The following is a 25,293-nucleotide window of genomic DNA, read 5'->3' as shown; positions in this document are numbered from 1 at the left end:
GCTGTCTTTGGTTTTCGCCAAACATGTCTTCTGGTACTGTGGCCAAATAGCTCTACCTTTGACTCATCTGTCCAGAGCACATTGTTACAGAAGTGCTGGTCTTTGCCTAGGTGTTCATTGGCAAACTTTAGTCTTGCCCTGATGTTCTTTCTGGACAGCAAAGGTTTCCTCCTGGCACTTCTCCCATGTAGATCAAATTTGTGCAGCCTCTTTCTAATGGTAGACTCGTGCACTTTGACATCAACAGTGGCAAGAGCTACCCGTAGGTCCCGTGATGACATTCTGGGGTTCTTAGAGACTTCTTTCAGCATCATGCGGTCTGCTCTCGGGCTGAACTTGCTGGGGCGGCCTGGCCTGAACAAGTTGGCAGTTGTTTGGAATCTTCTCCACTTGTAGATGATCTTCCAGACAGTCGAATGATTGATTTCAAATTGTTTGGAGATCTTTTTAAATCCCTTCCCAGACTCGTAGGCATCTATAACCTTCTTTCTGAAGGCCTCAGAGAGCTCTTTTGATCTAGGCATGGTGATGCGGCACACTTCAACAACAAAGAGCAAACCAAACGAAATGTCTGAGGTTTCAATAAGACAGGTTAATTTTTTTATTTTTTTATTTTTTTTGTTTGCAAGATCGAGGCTCGTGAAAGAGCGAACATTAATCACACAGAAAGACAAACCGACACATAAAACATATAACATGGGGAGCGGTAGATAAGATGGGGAGAAAGGGGGAAGGACAGAAACACAACATTTGAGAGCAGGGACATCAAGAGATCTGTGGGAGGGAGAGGGCTTTGGGAGGTGGGGGGAGGCATGGGAAGGGGAGGTGGGAGAGGTATAAAACATATGGACACTGCCAGGACTTCCAGGAAAGAAGTTGGAATTTCAAACAAGGTGGATCTGGGGTGAATTAGCGGGGGTAGAAAAGATCAAGGTTTTGGATGGGGAAGATAAGAGATGGTGGTGAACAGCTGTTTTAAAGACCTGGAGAGAGGAGTGGGATTGAAGGGAGTGTGCGAGTTTGTTCCAGAGGCGGGAGAAAAGAGGAATGAAAGAGTGAAGGTGAGCAGAGAGTCGAGATTTCGGCAGTTTAACCATCAGAGGGTTGCTGGCAGATCTTGTGCGACCTGTAGGAATATTTGGGGGACAAAGCACAGAGAGAACTGGGGGAGCAAGGCCGGAGAGGAGTCGGTAGAAGACAGAAGAAAGACCACCTACCTGCCTGCGGTGAGTGAGTGAAAGGCCCTTGGAGATAGCTTCATCGCGGGAGATTCCAATGATTCTGAAAGCTTTGGTTTCAACAGCGTGAAGCCGAGCTAGGTGTGAGGCAGGAGCAATGGCCCAGAGGGGAGAACAGTATTCCATTGAGCTGCGGATGAAAGCCTTGTATGTGGTGAGGAGCTCAGGTGTGCCTAGGAAGGACTTCGCACGACGGAGGATGCCCAGTCGGCGACTGGCTTTGGAGGCCAGGTTGGAAATGTGGTTTTCCCAAGAAAGATCATGGCAGATAGTGAGAACCAAAAGCTTGAGCAACAGAACTTCTTGGAGAGGATTGTTGAGAAAGTAGATGGGAGGGTTGTCCAGTCGATCTTTTCGGAGAGACATAGTAAGAGTGTGAGATTTGTCAGGATTGAAAGACATGTTCCACTTGTTTGACCAGTCTGTGATGTTGTCCAGGTCTTCAGAGAGTGAGGAGGCTGCAGTCTGCCGATCTGAGGGAAGAGGAATGGAGCGGCAGAGAGTGGAGTCATCGGCAAAGAGATAGAGAGGATTTTCCAGAGTCGGAGAGATCATTGATAAAGACCAGAAAAAGCACACGGCCCAGAACACTGCCTTGGGGAACTCCAGCCTGAACAGGAAGGGGAGATGAGAGAAATCCATTCAGGGCCACACGTTGACTATGACCAGAGAGGAAGTCCGCAAGCCATGCATGGAGATTTCCACTGATACCATAGGAGGAGAGTTTGGTGAGCAGAGTTGGGTGCCAGACCATATGGAAGGCACGTGATGTGTCAAGCGAGACAGCTCTGATTTCCTGTTTGGCATTGAGGACCTCCATCCATTGTTGAGACAGCAGAAGCAGCATGTCCAGAGTAGAATGACCTGGTCTGAATCCAAATTGATGATCGGAGATCAAGCCATTGGAGAAGAGGAAGGATTTGATATCCGAAGCAATGATTGATTCCATGACTTTGCTGATAATTGGGAGCAGCCTGATTGGTCTGTAGTTGCAAGGATCTGTTTTTGCACCTTTTTTGTGTAAAGCGGTAATGTTTGCTGATTTCCAGGATGCTGGCAGATGACCTTGAGCAAAAGAGAGGGTGAAAAGAACAGAGAGAGGGTGAGATAGAGCGGCAGAGCAGGATTTTAGGACCCGTGGGCTGATGGCATCTGGTCCAGTTGCAGAATCAGTGTCGAGGTTTGACAAAAACTCCTCTAGCTCGTCAGGAGAGAAGGACACATAGTCCAGGAGCAGTTGGGTTCGACTGGGTAAGGTGGGAACAGAGAGAGATGGGTTTGGGACACAACATTTTGAGGCAAACACAGAGTTGAGGCATTCGGCTTTGTCACATACGGTGTCAACTGTGTAGCCATTTGAGGTAAGGGAGGGGATGGATGGGGAACAAACACCAGAAACGAATTTGACCAGACGCCACCAGGATTTGGAGGAAGGAGACAGTTTTGAGAGTTCATTCTTGAGTGTGGAGAGATAGTGCTTCCTGTCACTCCTGAGGGTAGACACACACTTGTTCCGAGCTTGGTGGAAGGAACAGAGATTGCCCTCAGTTGGATTAGCCTTCCAAGAGGAAAAGGCAAGTTGTTTCAGGGCAACTGCCTCACCAAAAGATTCAGTGTACCATGGACGGGAGGAAGGGTAAGACAACTGAAGATGAGATGGGATAAATCTGTGCATGAGAGAGCAGTTTGCTTTGGAAGAATTCCCCAGGAAGAATTGATGTCAGAGGCAGTGGAGATGGGAGACCAGTCCAGATGATTGAGGGCTGCTTGAAGACAGTGCCAGTCGGCCTGAGTGAAATGCCAGACTCGTCGACGCTGAGGAGGCTCTCTGAGAATGGCCAGAGAGATGTCCACTTTAACAAGCACATGATCAGAAGAACCGATTGGAGCAGAAGAAGAGCAGCAGACATTAGCAGGGAAGTTTGTCATAACCAAGTCTCGAAGAGAAGATACTCCATTGGCTGAGATCCGGGTCGGGAAATTGACAGATTGTGTCAATCCCAGTGAGTCACAGAAGTCCTTTGCTGAGGTGCCATGACTGGTGAGAGAGGAACCCACACCCAACCAGCTGGCATGATGACAGTTGAAGTCACCACATATGAGGAAGAGAGAGTTGGGATGAGTGGATAGAAGTTGGTCCATGTTGTCAGACAGTGAAATGTAAATGGAGTCATCACTGTTTGGAGGATGGTACAGAACACATTTGAACAAAAGGTGGGAGCGGAGAGGAAGCCGTAGCCAGAGGTACTCCTGGGGGTGAGGTGGAGAGAGGGCAGTGTAAGGAGAGTGAGGAAGAGAGTTTTTGATAAAGATAGCCACCCCACCACCAGAACAAGGCTCAGGTCTATCATACCGGAGGAGGGAGTAACCAGGAAGAGATATTAAGGAATCAGAGACATCTTGAAGGAGGAAAGTTTCTGTTAAGCAGATCAAGTCTGGATTGTCAGAAGCAACCTGTATGGAGAGATCAGTCAGGTTTGAGCGAAAGCCCTGGATGTTTGAGGTCCATACCATTAATGAAGTTAGAGGGGGAGCATCGGGTACAGGACAGGGGAGGGGAGGGGTAGGGTAAGATGAAGGATGAGAGGCGGAGGGAGGGAGAGCAGTTGATAGTGTGTCAGAGATTACAGAAGAGTTACAAGAAAGGGAAGGATGAGGCGGACGAAAGGTTTGATGGTGAAGGGATGAGGCACAGTGAGGGGTTGTTTGAGGGGGGGCAGAGGAAAGTAGAAGGTTGGGGGAGGTGGAGGTATGAGATAGAAGGGAGACGAAGTGGGGAGGAGGCAGCTTTGAGGAGGAGTGGGGAGGAGGGAGAATTGGAGAGGAATGGTATGGGGGGAGATTTGAATGGGAGGGGTTGGGGGGGAGTTTAGGAGGGGAGGGGCAGGGGGGAGTTTAGGAGTGGAGGGGCAAGGGGGGAGTTTAGGAGTGTAGGGGCAAGGGGTGGATTTGGAGGGGAGGGGCAAGAGGGGAGTTTAGAAAGTGGATGATTAATGAAAGACGAACATTGATAACAAATTGGGTTTATTGTGATTTTCAAGTTAGCAATCCGATTAAGAACGATGGAGGAGGGATGGAATGAATGTGAATTTAGAACATGTGGTGAGGGAGACGTATAAGAGATTGAATTTATTTTTTTTTGAAGTGGAATGAGTTGGAGAGGAAATTGCAAAAAGCCTTTTAAATGGGAAGAAAAACAGCGTGTTGTAATATACCACTGAATAAAACACTGAAGGGGAAGGTTTTAACATATTTAAATAATATTTAAACAGAACCATGAACAATCCTATCTGCACAAAATACCAACGGGGGGAGGGCCGAGCGGGACAACCACGAGTCACGTGAACAGGGCAAAAGGTGGATGGCAAGGAGATAATGGGGGCGGGGCGAACAGCACACCTGGACAGAAGTACAGGATGAGACAACAGCACACGTGGAGAAAGGAAAATAAATGTTTTAGGTTTTTGGGGGTGGGAGGGGGGGAGGCGGGGATTTAAAGCGTTAGACAAAGAGTATTATGTTCGGGGTAGAAGGGAAAAATCTAAGAGCCAAGCAAAACACGAAGTAGGGGACTTAAGTTAACAAACACCGGCGGGGGTACAAGGCCGCACACGCGGAGCAGAACACGATTAATTAATTACGAGTTACAGGAAATTCAAACCGAAAGCAACTATAAACAAACAATAACGCATCGACAATAAAATAACGAGTTGAAATTTGACAAACACACGAATGAAAAAATAACTTCACTTTGGATGCCCGGAGAGAACCAAGCCTCAAGGTCGGAAGCTTCAACAACTAGGCCGCGCGGCACGAAATACTCGACTATTTTATGCAGGTATGAAAGATTAACACCGAGAATCTCCCGAGGGACACACTATAGGTACCCACACGTAAGATAAATACAGTTTCGACAAAAATACAATTGTGAACAATTACTTAACTTCGAGCGTGCGTGAAGATCATGGAACAGCTTCGAAAAACCGTGACCGCCCCGACAAGATCTCGCGAGATCTCCAAGATTGAGGTTTCTCCTCGATCTCCAAGATCCTCTCTAACGATGTTCTAATCATTTGCACCTGCTTCTAATTTTAGGTATTTGAAGTTGTGATAAATGTCGGGGTGTACTTACTTTTTCCACATGTGAAATTTTCATTTGTTTATTTAAATTATACAATGGATGACAAAATGTAAATGTTTCATGATAATTGTTATATTATATCATCTTTATCTATCAATATCGTTGAAATGAAGATCAAATAGCTGTATAGCTGTATGTTGAAATATGTTGAAAAAGTCAAAACTTTACATGGGGTGTACTTACTTTTGTACGTGACGATATATATATATATTGTTGCAGATTAGGGGGTCGGCGCTCCCCTTATCAAAGGGGGGTTAATCCCTTTGTCTTTTAAGCTGGCCGTCCCCCAATCCTGGAAGCTACAACGCTCCTTCCGGTCGGAATTAGCTCGGGTGATTGGTCAATGAAGTCCCAAATACCTACTTACTAACCCGAACGGAAAGCAGGGAAATAACTCCCGCTCGAACCACGGATAAGATGGAAATTGCGGAGCGGTTAGGAATCCGCGGCCCGAGCCATTAAACAAAGACTAACCCGATCCTGAGCGGTTTCCAAATCGTGCCACAGGTACTCAATTGAAAGAAAGGACGGAGGCGATCGGATAAGAGGAAACCAGAGTGTAGGAAGAACAAATAAGGGTTATTATGTACAAAAACCCAAAGACGAAACGAAAGGAATATACAGGAGGAAGAAGAAACAAAAGGACACAGGGCAGGCTTACCTAAACAGTCTTAACTTATTACGACCCCAGGACGAACAGACACACTCACACGGGATTGTAGTGGTAGGGGAGGAAGGTCCAGGCAGATGGTCCAGGCGGTGGGATCCGGCTCCGGTCCACTCCAGTCCAGGCTCCGGTTCCGCGGGCGAAACCCGGCAGGCAGCTTCGCGCGTTTCGTTGGACGCGAGCGGAACTTACGTATCTCGGGGTTACATATATCGGGGGGACTGGGATGCGGCGTACGTAATACGTAGCTCGTGCCAGCTCTCTCTCTCTCTCCCGATCAATGGCTCGTATCACAGGCAGTTCGTGCAATCAGCGTCTCCGCACAGTCCTTTGAAACAAGCGCGCCTCCCGATCAATAAGTTCATAAACCGCCTTTCCCAACGAGTCCGTAAAAGGGCTTTTCGCACGCGCTCATATAATGCGCTTAGAGATCAATGCGCGCACTTCGAAACCACGCCCGCCAGTGAGTTCCCCTCAGCCCTGGTTGGTTGGCGAGGGCTCACCGGCTCCGCCCTTGACAGCGAGTTGACAGGGCCACGCCTCGTTCCCGGTGCTCCGCCCCCTTCTTCCTCGAGCTTGACCACGTGGTTAATGGCGTTTGAGCGAGCAAACTTCAATTCAACGCAGCGAACGCTGCTGGCAAGCGAAGGCGCGTTATAGAATTGGGAGAGAGAGATTGGAAAGGAGGCGAATGGGGCCTATGTTATTTGATTAATGCAACGCAGATTCAACTATTGGGAACACAGCCTTATATGAAACACATACTAAGAATGAATGAATGAATGATCGTTTTAAGGCCATTTTCCCCCGCTAGAGCGGGGGTTAGCCTTGCGGGCCCCATGACAATCATGGTTCCCTGTTTGAGGCAATGTTTTTATGGCCGGATGCGAAACACATACTAAGGAAACAAGCGTTACGCCTAGGTCCCCCGTCTGGGAAGTGATGTGAATTGACAAAGTGGAACACGCAGAAAACATGCTATGATATGATATTTCGCTCACAAGGGTCAGACAAACATGGAGGCGGCCATCTTTGATTTTGACGTGGCGACCCAATTTTCAATAGCGTTCTTCCTTATGCCTAGATACACCCACACACCAGAAGGTACTTCGCTTATTTTTCAAGATATTTCGCTCAAGGTTCAGACCTATATATGGTGGCGGCCGTCCTGGATTTTGACGTGGCGACCCACTTTACAATGGTGGTCTTCCTTATGCCGAGATACACCCACACACCAAATTAGAAGTTGGTACTTCGCTTATTTTTCGAGATATTTCGCTCACAAGTTTCAGACATATATATGGTGGCGGCCATCTTGGATTTTGACGTGGCGACCCAATTTTCAATAGCCTTCTTCCTTATGGCGAGATACACCCACACACCAAATTAGAAGTTGGTACTTCGCTTATTTTTCAAGATATTCATCTCACAAGTGTCGGACATACATCGTGGCGGCCATCTTGGATTTTGACGTGGCGACCCAATTTTCAATAGCGTTCGTCCTTATGCCTAGATACACCCACACACCAGATTAGAAGTTGGTACTTCGCTTATTTTTCAAGATATGCAGGTTACAAGGTTCAGACATACATGGCATCAGACATACATGGCGGCGGCCATCTTGGATTTTGACGTGGCGACCCAATTTTAAACAGCGTTCTTGCTTGTGCCTAGATACACCCACACACCAGATTAGAAGTTGGTGCTTCGCTTATTTTTCAAGATATTTCGCTCACAAGGTTCAGACATATATATGGTGGCGGCCAACTTGTATTTTGACGTGGCGACCCAATTTTCAAAAGCGTTCTTCCTTATGCCGAGATACACCCACACACCAAATTAGAAGTTGGTACTTTGCTTATTTTTCAAGATATTCATCTCACAAGTTTCAGACATACATGGCGGCGGCCATCTTGGCTTTTGACGTGGCGACCCGATTTTAAACAGCGTTCTTCCTTGTGCCTAGATACACCCACACACCAGATTAGACGTTGGTACTTCGCTTATTTTTCGAGATATTTCGCTCACAAGTTTCAGACATATATATGGTGGCGGCCATCTTGGATTTTGACGTGGCGACCCAATTTTCAATAGCGTTCGTCCTTATGCCGAGATACACCCACACACCAAATTAGAAGTTGGTACTTCGCTTATTTTTCAAGATATTCATCTCACAAGGTTCAGACATACATGGCGGCGGCCATCTTGGATTTTGACGTGGCACCCCAATTTTCAATAGCGTTCTTCCTTATGCCGAGATACACCCACATACCAGATTAGAAGTTGGTACTTCGCTTATTTTTCAAGATATGCAGGTTACAAGGTTCAGACATACATGGCATCAGACATACATGGCGGCGGCCATCTTGGATTTTGACGTGGGTTGCACCCACACACCAAATTCGAATGCGGTCCTTCGCTTACGCACGCACGCACACCCGCACGCACGCCGCACGCACGCACGGACAGACGGACGGACAGACAAGCCATAGTCCCCCTTTCGCTCCGCTGAGCGACGGGGGACAATAACTAATGTTCCTATGGTGTCCGACGTGAGTCCGTGTTGCATATGAACTAACTATGGGTGCGACCTTTACCCTTTTAAATGATGGAATATTATTTACAAGTATTTACAAAGTGAGGGTTCCAAAAACCGCAACTATATATATATAAAACACAGTTCGTGTGTGTGTGTAATGTTAACAATAGACTCCTAAACAGAGAGGCTCACGTACTTGATATTTGGCACAGACATGGCCATTGAGCCTGGGAAGAACATGGCCGACCTAAAAAAATATATTTCATAATATTTTTTTACCATATTTTTACCTCAGCGCATTTCAGCGAGGAATATTATGCACGGAATCTGCCCGGTGGCAGAGCAGCGCGCTGATTCGCTCAGAGCGATCACGTGATGTTCCTTGCCGCCATAAACTCACAGCAAGTAGCATAGATTTTAGCATGATTAGCATTTAGCATGATTTAGCATGATTTAGCATAGATAGTAGCATGTTTCACATCGATTTTTTTTCAGCGAGGAATATTATACACGGATTCTGACCAGTGGCAGAGCAGCGCGCTGATTCGCTCAGAGCGATCACGTGATGTTCCATCCCCGCCGCCAGTTGGCTTCACTTTTCACAGAGTATGAGCGTTCTATATATTTCCAATTCAGTGCGCCCGACTCGCTCACGTACTTGATTTGTGGCATAGACATGGCCATTGGGCCTTCACGGTGTAATTTGTGCGAGGCTTTTGTCCGAGTGAGCTCGAGTCGAGAGGGTGAATGTACGGGTTGGGAATGTACGGGTCTCCCTTCCCCCACCCGGCAACGCCGGTACTGGAGGGCGTCACAGGATCGGTGAGTATCCAAAATCCACTTTGTGCTGTTGCGAAGATTCAGGACGATGTCGCGATTGTTGTGCTGCTCTCCGACCATGAGAACTGCAACGTCATTGTTGACTGGCCCTCCCCTTCCCTCCCCCTCCCCCCTCCCTTCCCCCTCCACCCTACCCTCTCCCCTTCTCCCTTTTCCCCCTCCCTTTTCTCCCTCCCCCTTCCCCTCCCCCCTACCCCCTCCCCATTCATTCTCTGTATTCAACAGCATTTCCATATATCTTTTCCATCTTCCTTTAATTCCATCTGGGTCCACAACGATTTGTCCCACTTCATCCTTCAAGCAACTCACCCCCATCACATCATACCTCTTTCGCTATCTGCTTTGCAATCCTGAATACCGCTCTCTGACCCTCTTCCGAATCCAAGCATTCTCCGAACATTTTCCTACATGCCTCCTGCGCCTTTGCTACCCCTTTCTTTGCAGCCTTCTTGGCTGCCTTATAAATTTCATGCTCTGCTTTTTCTGCTCCCGTACCCTTCGCCTTCTGCCACTCCTTGAACTTCTTCCTCTTCTCGTCAATCCTCTTTCCAACTTCATCATCCCACCACCATGTTTCCGAGTGCCTCGGTGGTCCTTTTGTCCATCCACATACCTCACCAACGGCTCCCAACAGACTATCTTTCATTGACATCCAACCACGTTCCAGCTCAACCACATCATCCTCTACCCTACTCAGCCTCTCTTTTAATGCCTCCCTTACTGTCACCTCTTTCAACCTCCACACCTTCATTCTCGGTTGGTACTTCACCCGCCGAGCTCTCCTCGCACCTTTCACCCTTATGTCGCAGACAACCACGTGGTGCTGTGAAACAGCCTCCTCCCCCGGGATCACCTTTGTGTCCCGGAGGTGCCCCCTATCTCGCCTACGCACCATCAGGTAGTCAACGGTTGTCGTCGACCCACCTGACGTGTATGTAACAAGCTTATTATCCTCTTTCTGGAACTGAGTATTACAAATCAACAAATCAGCTCCATCAGCAAACTCCAAAATCCTTTCACCTTCTCCATTTCTCACACCATATCCGTAACCCCCATGAACTCCCTCAAAGCCGTCCATACTCCTTCCCACATGTCCATTTAGGTCTCCTCCTACCACAACACTTCCTCATCTTTCACGTTTTCCATCAGCTTCTCTATTGCACACCAGAACTTGTCCTTCTCTTCATCGCTCCAACCAACCTGTGGAGCATATCCCGAGATGACGTTCACCAAGAGCTTTCCAATCATCATTTTCACCATCATCAACCTATCACTCACTCTCGTCACACTCACCACACTGTCTAGAAACTCCTCAGAAAATAAGATACCAACACCATTCACGCCCTCCAGGCACCCTTGCCACACAAACTTGTATTTCTGTCCCTGCCTACCCTTCACCATTCTCACACCACTTCCCTTCCATCTCGTCTCTTGCACACAACATATGTCCACTCTTCTTCTGATCAATACTTCCAGCAATTCTCCTGATCTCCCTGTCATTGTCCCTCCATTCCATGCACCAAACCTCAGAAACCGATCTCCACTTCGGGCTGTACCCTGCCCATATGTAGTTGTAATTGTCATGGTTCTCTTTTTGAGGCAATGTTTTTATGGCCGGATGCCCTTCCTGACGCCAACCCTCTTAGTCGCCTCTTACGAGACGCATGGATACGGTGTACCTATTCTAACCAGGGTACACACCGGGAGGCACATATCTGGGGAAGCCTACAAAAAAATTTCTGCTGCATTGAAGGTTCCCAAGGGCACAGTGGCCTCCGTAATTCTTAAATGGAAGATGTTTGGAACAACCAGGACTCTTCCTAGAGATGGCCGCCCGGCCAAACTGAGCAATTGGGGGAGAAGGGCCTTGGTAAGAGAGGTGAGCAAGAACCCGATGGTCACTCTGGCTGAGCTCCAGAGATCCTGTGTGGAGATGGGAGAAACTTCCAGAAGGACAACCATCACTGCAACACTCCACCGATCTGGGCTTTATGGCAGAGTGGCCAGACGGAAGCCTCTCCTCAGTGAAAGACACATGAAAGCCCACTTGGAGTTAGCAAAAAAGCACTTAAAGGACTCTCAGACTGTGAGAAACAAGATTCTGTGGTCTGATGAAACCAAGATTGAACTGTTTGGCCTCAATTCTTAGTGTCATGTCTGGAGGAAACCAGGCACCGCTCATCACCTGCCCAATACCATCCTAACGGTGAAGCATGGTGGTGGCAGCATCATGCTGTGGGGGTGTTATTCAGCAGCAGGGATTGGGGGACTGGTCAGGGTTGAGGGAACAATGAACGGAGCAAAGTACAGAGATATCCTTAATGAAAACCTGAAACAGAGCGCTCAGGACCTCAGACTGGGCTGAAGGTTCACCTTCCAACAGGACAATGACCCTAAGCACACAGCCAAGAAAACGCAGGAGTGGCTTAGGGACAACTCTGTGAAGGTCCTTGAGTGGCCCAGCCACAGCCCTGACTTGAACCCATTCGAACATCTCTGGAGAGACCTGTAAATGGCTGTCCACCGACGGTCCCCATCCAACCTGACAGAGCTTGAGAGGGGATCTGCAGAGAAGAATGGCAGAAAATCCCCAAATCCAGGTGTGCAAAGCTTGTCGCGTCATACCCAAGAAGACTCGTGGCTGTAATCGCTGCCAAAGGTGCTTCAACTAAGTACTGAGTTAAAGGTCTCAATATTTATGTCAATGTGATATTTCAGTTTTTTCTTTTTAATAAATTTGCAAAACTTTCTAATATCCTGTTTTCTCTTTGTCATTATAGGGTATTGAGTGTAGATTGATGAGGGGAAAAAAAATGAATTTAAACGATTTCAGCATAAGGCTGCAACATAACAAAATGTGAAAAAAGTTAAGGGGTCTGAATACTTTCTGAATGCACTGTATACGTAGTGTGCTCAAAAAGTATCCGACCTTTATTTTTCGTGCGTAAAAAAAAAGAAGCTAGGGAGGCGTTGATTGGTGCACGTATGTAGGCGATCCTAATGCGCACGCGTGAATTTTTTCCCACCTGCAGAAGCTGTCATTCGACGGCAGACCGCCGATGAGTGAGGAAATGTAAGTGAGCGCCGTCGGATTTTCGTTTTTGACAAAATGACGGAAAAACTTGAACAACGCTACTGCATCAAATTTTGTGTTTCATCAAACTTGCATCAAAACTGCAACTTGGTTTCTGGGTCGTACCCATAAACCCAGGACTCATCGCCAGTGATCACTGTGTTGAGGAAGCTGGGATCGCTGTTCACAGTCTCCAGCATGTCCTGTGCGATCTCCAAACGGAGTTGCTTCTGCTCAATCGTTAGCAGCTTTGGTACGAACTTCGCTGAGATTCTCCTGAAGCCCAAATCCTCCTTCATAATGGAATGAACGGTGTTGAATCTTGCGGATCGTTTCCACTTGGGAATCGCCAAGCTTTACACAAAATTTGATGCAGTAGCGTTGTTCAAGTTTTTCCGTCATTTTGTCAAAAACGAAAATCCGACGGCGCTCACTTACATTTCCTCACTCATCGGCGGTCTGCCGTCGAATGACAGCTTCTGCAGGTGGGAAAGAATTCACGCGTGCGCATTAGGATCGCCTACATACGTGCACCAATCAACGCCTCCCTAGCTTCTTTTTTTTTTACGCACGAAAAATAAAGGTCGGATACTTTTTGAACACAGTAGTATATAGAAAGTCTACACCCCCTTTCAAAATTTTCACTTCTGTTGCCTTATTGCCTGGAATTAAATTGCATTAAATCAGACTTTTTACACCTTTATTTACATATCATAACCCACAACTTTCAAGTGAAATACAAATTCCACAAATTTCAGAAATTTCAGAAAATCAATCAAAAATACAAAACTACAATATCTTGGTTGGATAAGTGTCCACCCTCCACCCCAACCCCCCTTATACTAGCAATTGTAAATTATCTCAGGTGTAACCAATCATCTTCACGCAGTTGAAATGTGTAACCAAGCAATTGAAAGTGCTACAGGCCTTTTTGTCAAAGACTGGTCACTGTGTGCATGTGGAAACAATATCCCAAGCACTCCACTAGTCTGGCCTGTACGGTAGGGTAGCAAGAAGGAAGCCATTACTCAAAAAAAAACCCACCTTTAGTCCCGTTTGAGGTATACAAAAAACCAATGCAGAGATTCTTAAGCTATTTTGTGGTCTGACGAAACCAAGATGGAACTTTTTGACCTAAATACAAAACCTTACGTTTGGCACAAACCCAACACAGCACATCACCCAAAGAACACCATCCCTGCTGTGAACCATGGTGGTGGCATCATCATATTATGGGATGTTTCTCATCAGCAAAAACTGGGGCACTTGTCAGGATAGAAGGGAAAATGGATGGAGCAAAATACAGGAAAATCCTAGAGGAAAGCCTGCTGCCCTCTGCAATAAAGCTGAAAATGGGACGGAGGTTTACCTTTCAGCATGACAACGACCCGAAGCACAAAGCTAAAGCTGAAAGAATTCTATGTTTATTCAACGATTCCTTCCCGAACATTGTCAATAAGTCTTGAGAGATCTCGAGAGATCTTGTGGGCGACGTCACGGATTTTCAAAGCTGTTACACGTTCTCCACGTTTTCGAAGTTGTCATTGTTCACAATTGTATTTTGTCCAAACTGTATTTATCTTTCGGTGTGTGAACCTATAGTGTGTGTGTCCCTAGGAAGATTCTTGGTGTTAATCTTTCATAAATTAATCGTTTCTGTTCGCCCGGCGTATGAGGCCTTGTAGCCTCAGGCTTCCCCGGTCTCCTGTCGAAGTTTGTTCACTTAAGTTTCTTCCTTTGCTGTTTTTGTTTGGTTCTTAGATTTTTCCTTTCTCTCCCGAACCTCCCCGAACATCTACTCTTTGTCTAACGTTTTAACCCCCCACCAGCCCCCCCCCCCAAAAAAAACAACAACAACATTTATTTCCCTTTCTCCACGTGTCTCATCGTGTGCTTCTCATCGTGTGTTTCTGTCCACGTGCGCTGTCTCACCCCGCCCCCATTATCTCCTTGCCTTACACCTTTTCCCCTGTTCACGTGACTCGTGGTTGTCCCTCGAGGCCCTCTCCCCATTGGTATTTCTGTGAATATAACATTGTTCTTCACGGTTCTGTTTAAATATGTTTAAACTTTCCCCTGCAGTGTTCTTACTTATTCAGTAGTATATTACAACACACTGTTTTTCTTACTATTTAAAAGGCTCCTTTCAATTTCCTCTTCAACTCATTCCACTTCAAAAAAAAAAAATTCAATCTCTTATAATTCTTTCTCACTACATGCCCTAAATTCTCATTCATTCCACCCGTCCTCCATCATTCTTAAACGGATCGCGAACTTGAAAATCACAACAAACCCAATTTGTTATAAATGTTCATCTTTCATTAATCATCCACTTTCTAAACTCCCCCCTTGCCCCTCCCCTCCTAATCTCCCCCCTTGCCCCTCCCCTCCTATACTCCCCCCTTGCCCCTCCCCATCTAAACTCCCCCTTTGCCCCTCCCCTCCTAAACTCCCCCTCACCCCTCCCCTTCAAAACTCGCCCCCAACCCCTTCCCTTCAAATCTCCCCCCCTACCATCCTCCTCCAATTCTGCCCCCTCCCCCCTCCTCCTCCTCCTCAAAGCTGCCTACTCCCCACTTCATCTCCCTTCTATCTCATACCTCCACCTCCCCCAACCTTCTACTTTCCTCTGCCCCTCCTCAAACATCTCCTCACTGTGCCTCATCCCATCATCAAACCTTTCATCCTCCTAATTCTTCCCTTTCTTGTAACTCTTCTGTAATCTCTGACACACTATCAACTGCTCTCCCTACCTCCCCCTCTCATACTTCATCTGACCCTACCCCTCCCCTCCCCTGTCCTACACCCGATGATCCACCTCTCTCCTCATTAACGGTATGGACCTCAAACATCCGAGGCCTTCGCTCAAACCTGATTGATCTCTCCATTCAGGTTGCTTCTGACAATCCAGACTTGATCTGCTTAACAGAAATTTTCCTCCTTCAAGATGTCTCTGATTCCTTAATATCTCTTCCTGGTTACTCCCTCCTCCGGTATGATAGACCTGAGCCTCGTCCTGGTGGCGGGGTTGCTATCTTTATCAAAAACTCTCTTCCTCACTCTCCTTGCACTGCCCTCTCTCCACCCCACCCCCAGGAGTACATCTGGCTATGGCTTCCTCTCCGCTCCCACCTTTTGTTCATATGTGTTCTGTACCGTCCTCCAAACAGTGATGACTCCATTTACATTTCGCTGTCTGAGAACATGGACCAACTTCGATCCACTCATCCCAACTCTCTCTTCCTCATATGTGGCGACTTCAACTGTCATCATGCCAGCTCGCTGGGTGTGGGTTCCTCTCTCACCAGTCATGGCACCTCAGCAAAGGACTTCTGCGACTCACTGGGACTGACACATTGTCAATTTCCTGACCCGGCTCTCAGTCAATGCAGTATCTTCTCTTCTGGACTTGGTTATGACAAACTTCCCTGCAAATGTCTGCTGCTCTTCTTCTGCTCCAATCGGTTCTTCTGATCATGTGCTTGTTAAAGTGGACATCTCTCTGGCCATTCTCAGAAAGCCTCCACAGCGCCGACGAGTCTGGCATTTCACTCAGGCTGACTGGCACGGTCTGCAAGCAGCCATCAATCATCTGGACTGGTCTCCCATCTCCACTGCCTCTGACATTAATTCTTCCTGGGAATTCTTCCAAAGCAAACTGCTCTCTCTCATGCACAGATTTATCCCATCTCGTCTTCAGTTGTCTTACCCTTCCTCCCGTCCATGGGACACTGAGTCTTGTGGTGAGGCAGTTGCCCTGAAACAACTTGTTTTTGCCTATTGGAAGGCTAATCCAACTGAAGGCAATCTCAGTTCCTTCCACCAAGCTCGGAACAAGTGTGTGTCTACCCTCAGGAGTGCCAGGAAGCACTATCTCTCCACACTCTAGAATGAACTCTCAAACCTGTCTCCTTCCTCCAAATCCTGGTGGCGTCTGGTCAAATCCGTTTCTGGTGTTTGTTCCCCTTCCATCCCCTCTCTTACCTCAAATGGCTACACAGTTGACACCGCACGTGACAAAGCCGAATGCCTCAACTCTGTGTTTGCATCAAAATCTTGTGTCCAAAACCCATCTCTCTCTGTTCCCACCTTACCCAGTCGAACCAAACTGCTCCTGGACTCTGTGTCCTTCTCTCCTGACAAGGTGGAGAAGTTTTTGTCAAACCTCGACTCTGATTATGCAACTGGACCAGACGGCATCAGCCCACGGGTCCTCAAATCCTGCTCTGCCGCTCTATCTCACCCTCTCTGTGTTCTTTTCACCCTCTCTTTTGCTCAAGGTCATCTGCCAGCATCTTGGAAATCAGCAAACATTACCGCTTTACACAAAAAGGTGCAAAAACAGATCCTTGCGACAACAGACCAATCAGCCTGCTCCCAATTAACAGCAAAGTCATGGAATCCATCATTGCTTTGGATAGCAAATCCTTCCTCTTCTCCAATGGCTTGATCTCCGATCATCAATTTGGATTCAGACCAGGTCATTCCACTCTGGACATGTTGCTTCTGCTGTCTCAACAATGGATGGAGGTCCTCAATGCCAAACAGGAAATCAGAGCTGTCTCCCTTGACATATCACTTGCCTTCGATATGGTCTGGCACCCCGCTCTGCTCACCAAACTCTCCTCTTATGGTATCCATGGAAATCTCCTCGCATGGCTTGCGGACTTCCTCTCTGGTCGTAGTCAACGTGTGGCCCTGAATGGATTTCTCTCATCTCCCCTTCCTGTTCTGGCTTGAGTTCCCCAAGGTAGTGTTCTGGGCCCTGTGCTATTTCTGGTCTTCATCAATGATCTCTCCGACTCTCTGGAAAATCCTCTCTTTCTCTTTGCTGAAGACTCCACTCTCTGCCGCTCCATTCCTCATCCCTCAGATCGGCAGTCTGCAGCCTGCTCACTCTCTGCAGACCTGGACAAAATCACAGGCTGGTCAAACAAGTAGAACATGTCTTTCAATCCTGACAAATCCCACACACTTACTATGTCTCTCCGAAAAGACCGAATGGAAAACCCTCCCATCCACTTTCTCAACAATCCGCTCCAAGAAGTTCTGTCACTCAAGCTTTTGGGTCTCACTAACTGCCATGATCTTTCTTGGGAAAACCACATTTCCAAGTCCTTCCTTGGCACACCTGAGCTCCTCACCACATACAAGGCTTTCATCCGCAGCTCAATGGAATACTGTTCCCCCCTCTGGGCCGGTGCTCCTGCCTCACACCTAGCCCGGCCTCACGCTGTTGAAACCAAAGCTTTCAGAATCATTGGAATCTCCTGTGATGAAGCTAACTCCGAGGGCCTTTCACTCACTCACCGCAGGCAGGTTGGTGGTCTTTCTGTCTTCTACCGACTCCTCTCCGGCCTTGCTCCCCCAGCTCTCTCTGTGCTTTGTCCCCCAAATATTCCTACAGGTCGCACAAGATCTGCCAGCAACCCTCTTATGGTTAAAATGCCAAAATCAAGGCTCTCTGCTCACCTTCACTCTTTCATTCCCCTTTTCTCCCACCTCTGGAACAAACTCCCCCACTCCCTTCAATCTCACTCCTCCCTCCAGGTCTTTAAAACAGTTGTTCACCACCATCTCTTACCTTCCCCTATCCAAAACCTTGATCTTTTCTAGCCCCACTAATTTTCACCCCAGATACACTTTTTTGAAATTCCAACTTCTTTCCTGGAAGTCCTTGCAGTGTCCATATGTTTTATACCATTCCCACCTCCCCCCAAGCCCTCTCCCTGCCACAGTTCTCTCGATGTCCTTGCTCTCCAATGTTGTGCTTGTATCCGTCCTTCCCCCTCTCTCCCCATCTTGTCTACTACTCCCCTTATTTTGTGTTTTGTGTGTCGGTTTGACTTTTTGTGTGATGAATGTTAGCTCTTTCACGATCCTCGATCTTGTATACAAAAAAAAGAAGAAAAAAAAGTCGTTGTAAACTCCAGGTGCATGTAATTCGCAAGCAAGTCGCAAGTCCCTAGACATCAAGTCAATTTTGCCAAGTCCGAGTTACGTCGCAAGTCACAAAATGTTGTGACTTGAGACCGAGTCACCGACTCGATTCGTCAACTCTGCCATATCGTAATCAATACATGTAAACTAAAATTACCTACAAATTACCTACAAATAACAATCAACCTCAAGCAAGTTCAGTGAATAGTTTAACAAAAAAATCAGTGTAAAAGGTGCACCTTGATCATACGTGACAGATCACCAGCATCAGCAAGCTCCAGCACAATGTTAAGCTCTTGGTCTTCAATAAAGGACGCCAGGTACTTGATAACATTCGGGTGGTTCAGTTGCTGTGGAAACACAAAGGCAATGTTTCATGAAAAACAGTAAGGCAATATACTTGTTGTGCTAACACTTTATTCTAGGCCACAAGCATGTGCTGCAAGACTCTGAAAGGAAAACAACATCCATATGCATGTTATGTATTTTAAAGGAAGGACAGGGGAAGGAGACATTAGGTTTAGAAAGAACTCGAAAGTAGAATTTCACGTGAATGCCTCCGCCCACGTTAGATATCGGCCCACTGTTACGTTTGATCTCAATTAAGGGTCACATGAAAATTAAAGCTCCCTTCAGAGAGAGCATGAGAGAAAGAGAGAAGTAAAAGATACAAGTAGAAGAAAGACATCAGGATGCTTCTAACTCCAGTTATGGTCTGCAAAATGATTTAAGGGCACATGACCTTTGATGCAATTTTCCAATGAACAGATCAATCTTTGTATTTAAAAGAAAAGAAAAAAAACACCTTTAGAGGCCATTTTTCCCCGCAAGCAGGGGTTGGCCTTTTTCGGGGACCGTGGTTGTTGTTGTTTTTTGGTCCCCTTTTTGAAGCAATGTTTTACGGCCGGATGCCCTTCCTGCCGCCAACCCTTTTTGTCACCTTTTTACAACAAACAGGGAATTACCAGTGAACTGGCTCAATTTGCCGACCTCGGAAGGATGACAGGCTGAGTCAACCCCCCTGGCGTTAATTCAGCAATCGACCGGGATTCGAACCCAGGATCCTAGGATCCTAAGCTGGCACCCCAGCCGCTAGCCCAACACCAGGCTTTGCAATCTTTGTATGATAGTCCATAAGTGTGTCAAGTATGGTTGAAATAGCTTCAGTGGTTTATAAGTTATTGCAGCAACACAGGGCATTTGAGCATAGGCCTTTGACCTTTTGAACCCAAAATGTAATCAGTTCCTCTTTGTATGAGTGCATAGTTTTTAAAAATTACCCTATTGATCCCTTTGGCCTTTATCCCTTGATACCGATGTTTTAAGACCCTTTATACCCCTTCTACCCTTAAAATGGTGTTTATGTACACACCAATAAAACACAGGCTGTTAAATTTAAAGATAACAAAAATGATGAAAAAATTCACGACGTGTAATGCAAGGTGATTATGTTTACCGTGCTGAGGCCAAAATCCTGATGGCGTTTCCCCGCTAGACGGCCAGGCACAGTCGTTGCTTAAACCATGCCAGTTGTCTTTTGCATCAAAGTGGTTGCAGCAAGCCTTCTGCCAATATTGGTCAAAAACTCCAGTCGTTTCAGGTCTAAACATAACATGCATATGGTTTAGTCGGTCTAAACCAAGCGTTTCCAGAACTGATGGTACTTCTGCCCTGTGGAGCACATGTTTAACCACGTCGTTCAGGGCAGAATATGAGTATGATCGACCGGCACTGAATCGGCATGACAGAGCATGACATCCATCATTCTGCCTCAATGACACTTATGACGCTTATGACACTCTCAGACTGTCGCTCCAACTCGCAGGGCAACCGCAGCCCTTAGGGATCTGGGTCAAGCTGGGTTCCCAGTGAGAACAGGGACTGCATGAAGCCACATCCCGCTCTCCTTAATCACTGTGGCCCAAGAACGGGCTCTGGTGACCTGATCCGCCCTGTTCATCAGGCTGGAAAATGATACTCTTTCCGCCTCAATGTCCCAAGCCTTTAGGCTGAGCCAGGACACGCCTTCAGGTTCACAGGCATAAAGGCATAAACGAAACTCCATGTCGACACGGCCGCAGTCAACTCCCCCGTTTATGCCAAACTGCTTAAGAGGGGCAGAACAACATCACCTAAGGGTCAGACAGCCAGCAATGAGGAACGTTAGCTGGGATTAGACCATCATGAGACAGGTTAGTTTTACCCTCCTGATGCTTTTGTCACCGGCAAAGCAACCAAGCTCAGTATGAGAGTAACCGCGGGTTCAGACACTTGGTGCATGCGTCTGGCTGAGTAGCCAGACATTTTGCGGTCCACATGAATACGAGTGCCCTTGGGCACTTCAGGGAGTATGCTGAAATTGTCACACCATCTCAACAAATATATGGAGATGACCATTGGTTGGGCAGGGGTAGCTGATGTGGGGGCATTCAATGCAATCCCACGGCAGACGAGGCATGACAAATTGGTCAACAGTACCTCCGCCTGACACCCAGACATCTTAACACATGAGTAATGATAGCAAGAATTGTATGACCGACAATGGATGGAATGCTTCCTCGTGTTGGCGAGCTTGCAATTGCGGCATGGGGTTGTATTGAACGAAGCAACCGTGTTGGGAACTGAGGAGTTTCGTTAATACAGTGTCAGTTCCAAAGGTGCTGCCAAAGGAACCAGCAGCGCTACACACCACTCCAATGGATCTGAAGTCGCTGCTGAAACTTTCACTGGCCACTCCACCAGAGGTTACCAAAACACTGTTGTATTGGCCACCAGCAAGGGCCACCCCACACCATAGGCCGCCGAACATCCATCGTAATCATTGTCGATGCCAGCCACACCGCCGGTACCAGCCACATCACAGGTGGCTGCCGAAACCCCGTCGTCGATATCGACAAAAGCCACACAGCCAGTGAACATCGAATGCTCATTGTTGTTATTATTGACGCCAGCCACGCCGTCAGTGACCGCCGAACGCCCATCGTTGTCGATGTTGACACCAGCCCCCTTCCCCCATCATTAGCTGCCAAACGCCCATCAGAGTCCTTGCCAGCACCAGCCTCACCGGCAGTGGCTGCCAAATGCCAGATATTGGCGCCGATGCCGGCCCCGCTCCCAGTGGCTGCCGAACACTGGACACGACTGAGTTTTGTGTTGGGCTCTACGCTACCTAGCCTTCGGCCGCCACACATTTTTGTGTGGAAATTGAGCCTGATGTTTCCTCGGGACCACCTTGTTCCGGCACACCTTTTATGTCCATAGTTATCTCATCTTCAGTCCATAGTTTGACTATGTTTGGCTAAAATCCCTTCAGAAGTTCACAAGTTATCGCAGTAACAAAAATCTGCTACTCAGCTAAAGGTCACACGACCTTTGAACTTTGCCCTAAAATATTATCAGATCATCTCTGCATAAAATTTGGTCAAAATCCATTTTGCAGTTCACAAGTTATTATGACAACTATAATCTGCTACTTTCAGCAAAAGGGTCACATGACCATTAATCCTTTGAACCCGAAATTGAATAAGTTCATCTTTGCATCATAATACACCTTTGTACGAAGTTTGTTAAAAAATTGTTTAAGTGGTTCACAAGTTATCGGGGTAAAAATTGATCAGGAATGGACAGACGCATGCACTGACAGACAACCCAAAATCATGATGCCTCCATATGGAAAGAGTTAAATGTATCCTGACTGGCAAAATTATAGTATTAGTGACTGGGGATTTTGGATGCAGTCTCACTTTCCTGGTTATTTGGACATATTGGGAATGACTGGCAATGAAGTGTCATAAAAGACCATACACACATCGGTCATCTATTGACAAAGTTTTAAGGATGTGGTACAACAGGATGAGCATGTGGGTGCAACATATTGTGTCTCATGTTCAGGGTGTGTGGGAACTACAGTGGACAAATAGGATGAGATCAGGGTAGCTAGGATGAATACGAGTTAGCTTTCCAACTTGGCCGTCCAGTGATCTGCCCTTGCAAGACGTGCCCCAAGTACTGCCCATGAGCTATATAGAGGACTAGCATGGATGCCCGGAATTGCCTGTTGCTGTTCTAATCCTGTTGGCATTTTGAAGAAATCAAAATTTTTTTTTTCTATTTTTTTTGTGAGGACATAAAATACTTCCCTACACATTAAAATGGGATCAGTGATCATTCAATAGTGCCTTTCACACAGATACAAAGGCTTGGACACTATAGAGCTATTTTAAAAAATTAAAAAATCCAACTGCCCCTCTTCTTCTTCCCCACTCCCAACTTGCATGCAAGCACACTACCGTTCTTTGTCTCTCCCTCTCACATGCATGCCCTCCTCCCCAAACCTCATGCATGCCCCGCCCCTACCTCCCTCTACTCTTCCCCCACCTTCCAACCTCAACCCGTCCCCCCCAAACCACCACCTTCCAAACCTAACCCCCCTCACGCCCCCCCACCTTCAAACCTCAATCCTCAATCTCCCCGACCTTCCAACCTCCCAATCTCACCCCCCCCCCCTTTCAAATGCAACCTCATACTACCCCCCCCCCCCCCCCCTCATCTTGCCCCAATTCACTCGGCTCTCCTTTCTTACTCGCCATTGCTGTCCGAATATGCAGATTAATTCTTCATTTGTTTACCGTCAAGCCTATCATTTGAAACACCTGCACTGTATTTCAATGTATTGATCCACCATGTCAATAAATAAAGGATGCCTCACCTTTAGAAGGTCTATCTCCTTGATGCAATCTTGTCTGGCTTTTGCGTCCATCATTTCAAATATCTGTATCACATAAATTCAAGCAAGGCACAATAAACAGTCTGTGAACCACATTCATAAACCTCCATTAAACATAAATCTTGAAAATAAACCATGAGCCAAACTATAAACCCAGACTCTCCATCTCACAGTACCTGCACTTTTTTTAGGGCAACGGGCTTTCCGTCGACAAGGCATGAGGCACGGTACACCTCGCTGAACTGTCCACGTCCAATCTTTTTCTCGATCCGGAAGTTTCCCAGTGCATTGTAGCCAAGGTTTTGAACAACGGGCTTCTATAAAGAGGGTGAGGGGAGTGAAAGGTACAGAGGAAGCATGGACATAGGGTGAGAGGATTACGTACACAATCGGAAAGAAAGGAAAAGAGGATGGGAGCATTTTAAAATTACAATTTGTGGATATTTAATATGCTATATCAAATTAGCAAAATACATGAAAAACAATTCAGATACACAAGCACCATGCTGTCAAGTGCCAGACAGCTGCATTATGCTGACAGAAACAAGAAAGGGAGCTTCACAAATTAGCAGGAGTGACATGAAAGAGGAGGAGAACAAAAAAAGAAAAAGGGGGAGAAGGTTGGGGGTGAATAGAGGTCGAGAACAGACAGGTGAACATGCAAAGCAAGGAATCCCACTATTAACACATCTCAACGGCTGAAACGTTGCCCGCGGCATTTTCACGTGTACCGCTGCCGAACGACCTCACACCTCCTGCTGCCCAAGTCCCCATTAACAATACGAAGACTCGGCCAGAACAACCGGCAACTCTGCACTCTCATCAGCCTGCTGCGCTGAAAATTTGAAAGAGCATACAAGCTCCCTCGTTTCAGCAAGAGAAGAAAACCCTTTTGGGCTTCTAATTTACAACTCGGAAACCTGTTAATGGCATGCCATTTTTCATGACCTTTTGAACAGCCAGCAGGACCACTCCCATCATCTCGTCATCAAATGATGCGGTAAGCATTTTAATGTAGAAGGTGGCACGGCATTTATACTCTCAATGTGGTAACATTAAAAATAAAAACCCACGAGTGCTTTGTTTGCAAAAAATGTATTACAAGCTATATATGCAGATGGTGTACACTGTACAAAGCAAACCGTACGGCTGCACTCAACAAAAAAAGGATTTTGATGTCCGTGCTATATTCAACACAAAATTATTTTAACAAAGCAAAGTGAAACAATATCTAAAAAAATAAAATTAGTTGTCTGCCTGTCTGTGTTTGCGCTTTTTGCTGAGACCGCCGGGCTGACAACCACCACAATTGGCACACAGACCAAATCTGTCCCGGGGATTGTTCAAAGGGGATTTTCATCCACCACCTCACCCTTTAAAAACCCAGAAGACAGTAAACCCTTTTTACATGCTTGAGAGATTAGATTACATGTTTGAGATGAGACTTTTTACATGCTTGAGAGATTAGATTACATGCTGCAGATAAGACTTTTTACATGCTTGAGAGATTAGATTACATGCTGGAGATAAGACTTTTTACATGCTTGAGAGATTAGATTACATGTTTGAGATGAGACTTTTTACATGCTTGAGAGATTAGATTACATGCTGCAGATAAGACTTTTTACATGCTTGAGAGATTAGATTACATGCTGGAGATAAGACTTTTTACATGCTTGAGAGATTAGATTATATGTTTGAGATAAGACTTTTTACATGCTTGAGAGATTAGATTACATGCTGGAGATGAGACTTTTTACATGCTTGAGAGATTAGATTACATGCTGGAGATAAGACTTTTTACATGCTTGAGAGATTAGATTACATGCTGGAGATGAGACTTTTTACATGCTTGAGAGATTAGATTACATGCTGGAGATGAGACTTTTTACAGGCTTGAGAGATTAGATTACATGCTGGAGATGAGACTTTTTACATGCTTGAGAGATTAGATTACATGCTGGAGATAAGACTTTTTACAGGCTTGAGAGATTAGATTACATGCTGGAGATAAGACTTTTTACAGGCTTGAGAGATTAGATTACATGCTGGAGATAAGACTTTTTACAGGCTTGAGAGATTAGGTTACATGTTTGAGAAAAGACTTTTTACAGGCTTGAGAGATTAGA

At 46.5% G+C, this 25,293-nt stretch overlaps 1 protein-coding gene across 4 annotated transcripts in view; it reads right to left on the bottom strand.

Annotated features, from left to right (window-relative positions):
• NEK7 (NIMA related kinase 7) overlaps positions 1–25,293 on the bottom strand; it is a 131,150-nt gene that overhangs the window by 68,922 nt on the left and 36,935 nt on the right. For all 4 annotated transcript variants that reach the window (XM_078767521.1, XM_078767522.1, XM_068105208.2 and 1 more), the window contains 3 exons: positions 23,341–23,481; positions 23,147–23,209; positions 18,678–18,788 (listed from right to left, as the gene is read on the bottom strand). In XM_078767521.1, coding sequence (XP_078623647.1) covers positions 18,678–18,788; positions 23,147–23,209; positions 23,341–23,481 — 315 coding nt within the window. The remainder of the gene's footprint in view (positions 1–18,677; positions 18,789–23,146; positions 23,210–23,340; positions 23,482–25,293) is intronic.

This window comes from Myxine glutinosa, chromosome 13 (assembly GCF_964187855.1).
Source record: "Myxine glutinosa chromosome 13, kmMyxGlut1.1, whole genome shotgun sequence".
NCBI lineage: Eukaryota > Metazoa > Chordata > Myxini > Myxiniformes > Myxinidae > Myxine > Myxine glutinosa.
This window is presented reverse-complemented; position numbering and strand designations above follow the sequence as displayed.